This window comes from Cryptomeria japonica, chromosome 6 (genome assembly GCF_030272615.1).
Source record: "Cryptomeria japonica chromosome 6, Sugi_1.0, whole genome shotgun sequence".
Taxonomy (NCBI): domain Eukaryota; kingdom Viridiplantae; phylum Streptophyta; class Pinopsida; order Cupressales; family Cupressaceae; genus Cryptomeria; species Cryptomeria japonica.
Genome location: NC_081410.1, coordinates 514365059 through 514374981, shown reverse-complemented (window position 1 = coordinate 514374981; position 9923 = coordinate 514365059). Strand labels below are relative to the sequence as shown.

General features: G+C 33.6%; 1 protein-coding gene and 1 pseudogene across 1 annotated transcript; both read right to left on the bottom strand.

Annotated features, from left to right (window-relative positions):
* Nucleotides 1–2294: 2294 nt before the first annotated feature.
* On the bottom strand, nucleotides 2295–3710 carry LOC131067872 ((R,S)-reticuline 7-O-methyltransferase-like; annotated as a pseudogene).
* A 2782-nt stretch (nucleotides 3711–6492) lies between these two features.
* On the bottom strand, nucleotides 6493–7460 carry LOC131067940 ((R,S)-reticuline 7-O-methyltransferase-like). The gene is made up of 3 exons (XM_058003096.2): nucleotides 7254–7460; nucleotides 6950–7014; nucleotides 6493–6868 (listed from the first exon to the last, which is right to left on the bottom strand). Exons 1-3 carry the CDS (start codon nucleotides 7447–7449, stop codon nucleotides 6554–6556), a joined length of 576 nt encoding a protein of 191 aa, XP_057859079.2. The 5' UTR covers nucleotides 7450–7460; the 3' UTR covers nucleotides 6493–6553.
* Between the last annotated feature and the right edge of the window lie 2463 nt (nucleotides 7461–9923).

The following is a 9923-nucleotide window of genomic DNA, read 5'->3' as shown; positions in this document are numbered from 1 at the left end:
CAAAGCATGCATGCCGTGAAAGTCACAAACAAGCCTTGAAAATGGCTTCCAAAGTACAAGTAGCCACGCCCACAAACAATTAATGAACATAAACAAACCGACAATCCTGTAAGCACACAAAAGGAAAAAATAAGTAAAATGCATTACAAAAGGAAAAAGAAAACAAATAATGCAAAAATCTACCTTGCAAATTCAAACCTTTCACGGCTTCGAACTCACAGAACAACCTCAAAAATTTCTTGCAAACTAGAAGAAGCGACACCCACAAATAGTTAAGCAACAGAAATAAAGGAGAAACCCTGCAAGCACACGGAAGCACAAAATAAACAGGCTATAAACAAAATGGAATACAAAAGAAAAACATATTTAAAAAAAATGAAACCTTACCTTACAATTTCAAACCATTTACAGTGTCAAGCTCAAAAGGAAGCCCAATAAAATAGTCACAACAAGAACCAAATGTAACCAACAAAACAGTAAAAATGAGAACAAAACCCAACAATCTATGCGAACATTTGTAGAGCGAAATATTTGAACAAAACCCAACAATCTATGTGAACATTTCCAGAGCGGAAATTGCAGAGTGAGATATTAAAAAAAAACGCAACAATCTATGCGAACATTTCCAGAGCGAAAATTGCAAAGCGAAATATTGCCGACAACACACGAAAGCACAAAATAAATAGGCTATAAAAAAAATGGAATACAAAATAAAAACATATTTAAAAAAAATGGAACCTTACCTTGCAACTTCAAACCATTAACGGTGTCAAGCTTAGAAGGAAGCCCAGTAAAATAGTCACAAAATAGTCAAAACGAGAACAAAACCCAACAATCTATGCGAACATTTGCAGAGGGAAAATTGCAGAGCAAAATATTCGAACAAAGGCCAACAATCTATGCGAACATTTCCAAAGTGAAAATTGTAGAGCGAAATATTCGAACAAAACCCAACAATCTATGCGAACATTTCTAGAGCGAAATATTGGCGGCAACAACAAAACAAACAATATTTTAGGGTTGCAAACATGCATAAAGAATGTCGACATTCGTGCACAGCCTTGAGGACAAAATCATTAAAGATATCATTAAAGACAGCGTCCCTTGGGAAATAGACCGCACGCAAGGAGAGGATACACGCACGCACGGAGAGAATACACACACGCATCGGAGGAAAGAGGATACACGCACACACCGGAGGAAAGAGGATACACGCACGCACCAGAGGACGAACGCCGCCTGCCAAGCTGGAATGTCTTGCAAATTTTCGGCTGCTTTCGCCCACTAAAAGCCTATTGGCTTAATAATCCCATTCAGACTATGGGGCAGACCTCATCAGAGAAGTTTCCTGACAGGGTGAAACACCCAATCATGGAAGAGATAAATGAAATGGAGGTTTTCCTTGATTTCACCCTCATTGCAAGGATCTTTGATGTAGCGTCTGCTAAGAGGATGTCTGTGAAATAGGTGTTGGTGAAGCGCTAGACCTAAATTTGTAGGGAACTTTTGGTTGGTTTATAGGATAATATGGTGATTTGTTTTCTCACGTCAAGGTTGAACAGATGTATGAATTTTCCTCTAGCATGTCGTGTCTGATTAACTGCATGATTTGAGTTCAATCTTAGTTTTGTAATTATTTTTTATTTTGATTTTAAGATAACAGGAATCACACCTTTGGCCACGACTGACCTATAGATATATATACACAAACAAATAAATCTCCAAATTTATTAGTGGACATTATCTTAAAATTATTATCAATTCTATGAAAGTAAAAATATAGTTTAAAATATTAAGTAGAACACTTCATTTAAACAACAAAGTAAAACATACTATTGTGGTATTACCTTTTTTTAACAAAAAAATATCATATGATGAATTTTCAATAAAAGTTTGAAAAGTTGAGTATGACTATACTAAACATATGGGAATATATATATGCACAACTAAAAAGATTTTTTTTATAAAAAATAAAAAGAGGTTTTGAAAGACCCCAAACCTTATACAAAACTAATAAAAAGTATAACTATAATGACCATCATATAACAAATAACCCATGGGCTAGAAGCAACCAAGAACACTCACATAACAATTGAAGAAGAGAAACAACAACGAAAGATCAAGTGACTCAAGGTAGTTTGAAACTAAACCAATCCAAAGAGTTCTAAGAACTACTAATTGTCTCTCCCCTTAAAAAGTGATGAATTTACGATTCCTTGAAATGATGATGGTAATTTATTTATATAATAATAATATAGTTTTGATCAAAACCTTAAATATTGAACTATACTGATTTAGATTTTGGAAACTTCAATAATGGTTTGAATAGATGGCAATTTGAAGATGGTGTAGCTTTTGAAACCAGCTTTGCTAATAATTTGTTTAAATTCCATCTTTGATCGCTCCTTTCCACTAGTACAAAATAGCATCATTCCCATATCAAATTCTAGTCCCATACCCCTTTGAAGTTCTTCTTTGTTATCTTCCTCTCTTTTCCCTTCAACAATAAGGGCATCAATGATTATGACTTTCCATTTTTTGGTATAGCCTCATAACACCTTTTCAACACTCTGACACAGTCATCATCATTCCAATCATGCAAAACCCACTGCAATAACATTTTCAATTGAATTTAAATTGCCCTTTAAAAATTATATATTTGACACAAATATAACCTAAGATTATATACCTTCATCAAGATTGCATCAGCTCACGGAATATGTTTAAACATATTGCCACTCACATGTTGTACTCCTTCAATGTTAAACACCAACCCACATTAGCTTATTGTACTCATATAATGTTAAAAACTAGACCATATCAGCTTACTATCATTTTGATAAACAAAATATTATATTAATGAACGATAAATTTTCATAATTATATGTTTTAATACACATGAGAAAAGAACAATTTATTACAAATTTTTAAAATTCACAAATTTATATAAAAAATATTATTAAATTTGTAATTAAAACAAAACTAAAACGACCTAAGACTAGTTAAGCGTACAGAGTTAGGAGGTTCTTGAGAATAGCACATCTACTCTTATAAAACTGTTCATCCATTTAAACAACTTAAACTAAGCAAGATCAACCTTACCAGCAACCGGAGGTGCAGAAGCAATGACATGAGGCAAGTCAAAATTAATTCCTCTGATGTGTTTGTAATTCTCCACAATATTGGACAAGGCAGAGCCCAAACCTCCCCCAACATCGACTAAAGAATTTATCTTCTTAAATCCCTCCTCATAAATCTTCACAACACTAGACATGACAACACGACTGTCACAAGACATGGCCTCGTTGAATGTCTTGCTTGTTTCAGGATTCTTTGCAACGTAGTCCCAAAAACTCATACCAAAAGCCTTATCAAAGGCACCGCGGCCTTCTAACACAGACTCATGCAGATGAAGCCATCCCTTGAGGGTACTATCATTGTTGAATGCCAACAAATATGGAACATAGTTTTGCACTGACACACCTCCTTTTCTTGTTTCCTTAACAAGTAATTTAGAAAGGCCTGTAAGGCCATATTTAGTCTCAAACACTATCAAACACTATCAAAGTTCTCAACTAGCTTTTGCACATCTCTTCCAACAAATCTGTCTACATATCATTTGCATCTACATCACATCTTTTCAAACACATCCATACTTTAGTACCTTAACGCATACTTTTAAGATCATCCTTATATACAAGGGTATTCATTAGAAGTCTCAACTAGGATGGTCGAAAGTAAAGTATATAATATTACATAACCTAGGTCATCTAGACCAATAATATCGATTGTGGTCCACTCTAGGAGAAGGAGGGGACCCAAAACTAGCACAACACGTCCTTCTAAATTGATTTTCATGAGCCGCATACCCTAACATGTCCTTCTAAGTTCAATTATGGAAGCAATAACGACTTTAAAATCAGTACTATTGGTGCAATGTTTTCCAAAAAATTGGACATTAAATCAACAAGTATGGATATTAAATCAACAAGTACTGGTATTAAATCAATAACTACTATCACAACAATTGAAATGTGTTCAACTACTCAATCCTCTCCCCTATATCATGCTTTTTGACTCACAACCACATCCATATTTTTATTCTGTCATGATTTTAAAAATATAACAGTGATGAGGGTTGCAAAAAGAACAATGATGATCAATGCTGGATATTCGCAATAATATTTCTCATTATGGCAGTTCAATAATAATTTAACTGAATATATCTATGATATCCTGGCATTGACTATGCCCTCTCCATCCTCAGTAAGAGGGTGCATATAAGTTATTTAGTTTTGTCTTCACTATGAATTCAGCCTCTATGTGAATCCTTGGTCAAATCAATAATGCTTAGGTCTATAAAAATATTAGTTTTGCCTTCACTATGAATTGAAGCATGCCCAAAGAATCATAGTATGTCTGGACGTTACAACATATAGGATTGGGGATAGTCCCCTAGAACCTTGAGGCAAAACTGGCATGCACTTGAGTAACATCACCCTCAGTGTCTCTCTCAGTGCAGATCTGGCTTGTTGGCTTGAAAACCCTCCCACGTGAGCAATCAATCCAATAATCAAACACTTCGTCAAGCTTTCCATGTGCAGTGAGAAAGGATAGGAAAATTGGGAGCTGGGGTAGAGTACTTTCGAAGCAGCCAACAACAAAAATAATAAATAACAAAGATACAATATTAATGAAATAAAATAAAATTTTGTGCTTATATAATAATTAATGTGATACATCATCCTTATCATCTATCATAAGTTTAGTTTCGTGATGCATTTAACCTACATGCTGGCGATGTCTAGACCCAAGACAAAAGAGAATAAAATTCAAATATATAATGAAGTGGAAGAATGTCACTTCACATACTGAGCAACATTATAAATCTATTGTTGTGTGACGAGAGTCTTGTAGCAATAGAAAATGATGCCAGAAAGAGAATGAATTTATAACATGTTTAATAAGTTTTCATATTATATTGAGTTATAATGGATATTAAAGCAGACAAAAAATGAAAACCACATAATTTTGTTTTTTCATAAAAAAACAAGAAATAAAATTTTAATGGTTAAGGACACCATTGTTTGGTAGGAATCACCTTGTAACATAAGGGCTATCTTTTATAATTTGCATTTGCACACGTGATTGGGAAGGCATTATGGAGTGATGTCTACATCCATGATTATATTGTATTAGACTTCTTCCACTAATGTCATTGAGATTATGGGGTGTTGTTCATTCAAGGAGGTTTTGGCAAACTATGTTCCTAACAAGGTGAAACAACCAATTATGGAGGAGATTGATGAAATGGAGGTTTTTCCCAAATTTCAAACTCATTGCAATGATCATTGATGTTGTGGTTGCTAAGAGGATGTCTATGTCATCTCAGACGTTGATGTTGTGCATGGAAGGGCTTGACCGAAAGTTCTTGGGAACTTATGGTAACTTTAGAGGACATTATGGGAATTTTTTTTCTCCCATTCAGGTTCAATAGATGTACAAATTTTCCTCTATCATGATCTATCTTATGTAGTTGTAGGACTCTTGATTTGGTCTTAGTTGTAGATTTACAACTACTTTTTGTTTTAAGATAAGGAGTGCTGTCCTCTTGCAATTCTGGTATATATATATATATATATATATATATATATATATCTTTAATATTGTATAGAATGGCTAAGATTTTCAATTTATAGATTTGCTTTTTCTTTCGCCTCGATCAATCAAAGTGGACTCTCTCTCTCTCTCTCTATATATATATATATATATATATGTATACATATATGTATATATACAGATATATGTATATATATACATATATATGTATATATATACATATATGTATAAATATAGATATATATGTATATATATAGATATATATGTATAAATATATATATGTATATATATTTATATATATATATATATATATACATATATATATATACATATATATATATATATACATATATATATATATATACATATATATATATATACATATATATATATATATACATATATATATATATATACATATATATATATATACATATATATATATATACATATATATATATATACATATATATATATATACATATATATATATATACATATATATATATATATATATATATATATATATACCTTAAAATTTGTTAGTCCATATCATCTTCAAAATTTTATCAATTCACTTGTTATGAGTGAAGAAAATAAAAATTTAGTTTAAAATGGTAAGTAGAATACTTCATTTAAGCAACAAAGCAAAGCACACTATTGTGAAACAAAGTAAAACACACTATTGTGCTATTGCTCTTTGTCCGATAAAAATTATCATGATGACTTTTCCATAAAAAGAATTTAAAAAATTGAGCATGACTATAATAACACATGGGACTATATATGCGTACAACTAAAAGCCATTTTTTATAGAAGATAAAAGGTAGGTTTTGAAAGGACCCCGAACCTTATAGAAAACTGATAAAAAGTATTACTCTGCTGGCCACCATAAAAAACAATAATGTGGCTATAGAACAAACACTCTATTGGTTTAGAACTTGGAAGCCTCAATAATGTTTTGAATAGATGGCAATTTGAAGATGGTGTAGCTTTTGAAACCCGCTTTGATAAGAATTTGTTTAAATTCCATCTCTGTTCGCTCCTTTCCACCAGTACTGAATAGCATCATTTCCATATCAAATGCCAGGCCCACTCCCCTTTGAAGATTTTCTTTGTTATCTTCATCTCTTTTTCCTTCAACAATAAGAGCATCAACAATTATAACTTTTCCATTTTCTGGTATAGCCTCATAGCACCGTCTCAACACTCTTACACAATCATCATCGCTCCAATCATGCAAAACCCACTGCAACAACATTTTCAATTTAATTTAAGTTACTCTTTAAAATTTATAAATTTGATACAAATATAATCTAAGATTATATACCTTGATAAAGATTGCATCAGCTGATGGAATGTGTTCAAACATATTGCCACTCACATGTTGTACTCCTACAATATGAAGAACCAACCCATATTAGCTTAGATGCACAGAATATTGTATTACTAAACAATTATTATTCATAATTATATGTTCTATTCAGTAAATTGATGGCATTATTGTGGACCCAATCTTTTTCTTTTAAACGAAACTAAAAGGACTTAAAGACTAGTTAAGCGTGTAGAGTTAGGAGGTTCCTGAAAATAACACATCAACTCTTACAAAATTAATGGACCAAGACCAAGCTTACCAGCGAGAGGAAGTGCAGAAGCAATGACATAAGGCAAGTCGAAATTAATTCCTCTAATGTGTTTGTGATTGTCGACAATAATGGACAAGGCAGAGCCGAGACCTCCCCCAACATCAACCAAAGAATTTATCTTCTTAAATCCCTCCTCATAAATCTTGACAACACTAGACATGACAGCACGAGTGTCACAGGACATGGCCTCGTTCAATGTCTGAAAAATTACGGTGGGATTTATGACCCACAATATCAATCCACTGGCCATATGAAGAGATATTACAAAATATATGGGGCCTGCACTTGCAAGAAGGCTTACAACTTACAACACACTGCTGAATCACAGAAGGAGCCTCACTGACTACATATAAATCCATATTACAATCCGAAGAAGTGTTGAACTGCAAAACATAACATCTTCTATGCCTGAGTATAGTTTTGGTTAAGCTTTGTCTGTTCCAGTTTGAAACCCTAAACCCTTTGCCGAAATGACCCTTACATAAATATCCTCACATACATAATCTCTCTAATACATTTCACATCATAGTACATCCACATCTCCATGACATTTCCATTACCATTACCATTACCATATCAATATCAAAATGATCTAATCCATCTGACCTATATACCCTATACAACTTATCATGCCTTATGTTGGCTTACAAAGATAATTACAATATCAATGTACATGTCAGCTAGATAACATAAATACATGAATATCAAAAACAATTGCCAATGCCGGATCCAAGAGATGTCGGCCTGCAATATCGATAACCTTATTATAAATCATGTCAGCCTTCATTGCTGGTAACCAAATAAATCCTTCTATCCTACCGGTGCCAGTGTCGGTGTAGTGTTTGTGAAGTGCCTACCAGTACACAAGTGAACCAAAACATGAAGTCGGAACAAGATACCATGTTTCCATCAATGAAAACATAGTGAAACCAACCAATTGACTATCAATTGGCAACAATCTCCCCCTTTGGCATTGATGGCAACACTCATGTGAAAAATGGTCAGGATTTCATCTGCCAGTTTCATCCTCCCTGCTCCTCTTGAGCTGAATATTCATCAATGCAAAATACTCCATACTCCATTTCTCCCCCTAATGTATACAACTCCTCTATATCTTTTTTCACATTTATATCACTCCCCCTTTGACATCAATGCCATCAAAAGTTCTAAAAAGAATGTCAAAGATCCAAAAACTGTACAATGAATATCCCCAAAATATCTTACCGGAGCTTAACAAATTTGAAAATTTTCAGATAAGCCTTCTCCAATAGCTCAAGATAGGTATCTCAACAAGATTTGAAAGTGCCAGAAATAGATACAAGTCCATTTAGTATACGTGCAAATGACTCTTTCTCACTTATCTCTGTCGGCGTGGGCTTTCCAACCATATCCATACACTCCTTCTTATGTACATTGAGTGAATCCAACTAGGGACTCACCAAGCCTCTCAGAGTTCTGGATCTTCTTATGATTTTTTCTTTTTCCTTCTGAAGAACAAAAATTGGGGTTTCCAAAATTAAAATTTGACCATCAAAGGATGTAGTCAATGAAGTCAATCTATCAAAAGAATTATCTATACTTGCAATTTTCTCCTAAAATTCCGTTATCTTCTTATCCACATTAATTGTAAGTATATCTGTGTTACAACATACCCTATAAATATTTGTACACTATTTCAAAGAATTATCTATCAGTTTCAGTTTTTCATCAATCTTCTCCTTCTCAGACACAATCACCTAATCAAATGCAGCTCTTTTAGCTTGTGTGAACCTCTCCAATGCTTGCCTATTTGAAATTTGCTGCAATGATTGAAAATCCTTTGGAATGTGCTCAGTAATTGTCTTAAGCTTGCCGTATGGGCTCGCGTCCCTATTAATCTTGCACTCTGGGACTAGTCTATGTAAAATGGTTATTGACTGATCAATAATCCCTTTATCCATAGATCCCTCCTTCATTAATTTTTGTGCAGCCATCATCATGAGTTTAGTATGAGTCATCTTGGTTATGTTTTTCTTTACATCACACAAGGTGTCAATTGACAACAATGATGGACCTACTACTGCTTCCCTATTGGATTCCCCTTTCTTCTCCTCTAATGATTTATCCTTTAAAGATTCCTCACTTGCTCTGGTGGCTTCGCCATTTGGTGCAGTGTTTGTAATTGTCGGTTCCCCTGTAGGAACTGTAACCTCAACTTGTACATTTATATCCGGAGGACTGTTATCCTCAATATTAGTGTCTTGTACATTATCAACCTTTTCACTCTCTGTGTTTGTTAGTATCTTGACATTTGTCTATACACTTATATCTACCAGGGGCTCAACTTCCACTATCTTAATGTTTTTCAAAATTGAGGGTGAAGTAACCATAATACCCTTTCCTTTTCCTTCAACCGGGGTGTCTGCAGTGTTTGTCTTTGATTCCGGTGAAGTAAAGAAACCTCGGTTCTCTCCAAAGAACTTAACCCATGCCTTGTTGGCCTCCTTTATTATCTCATTTGCCCTTCCTAGCATCAGATTGGTTATTCTATGTTTGTTGTTAAAGAATTTTCTATCTGCCACCTCAAGTGTCCTATCCATTTCCTCTGGAGTAATAGAAACACAAATAGATAAAAACTCTTGAATTTTTATCTGTTTGTTTTCTTGCATTGCTGATAGT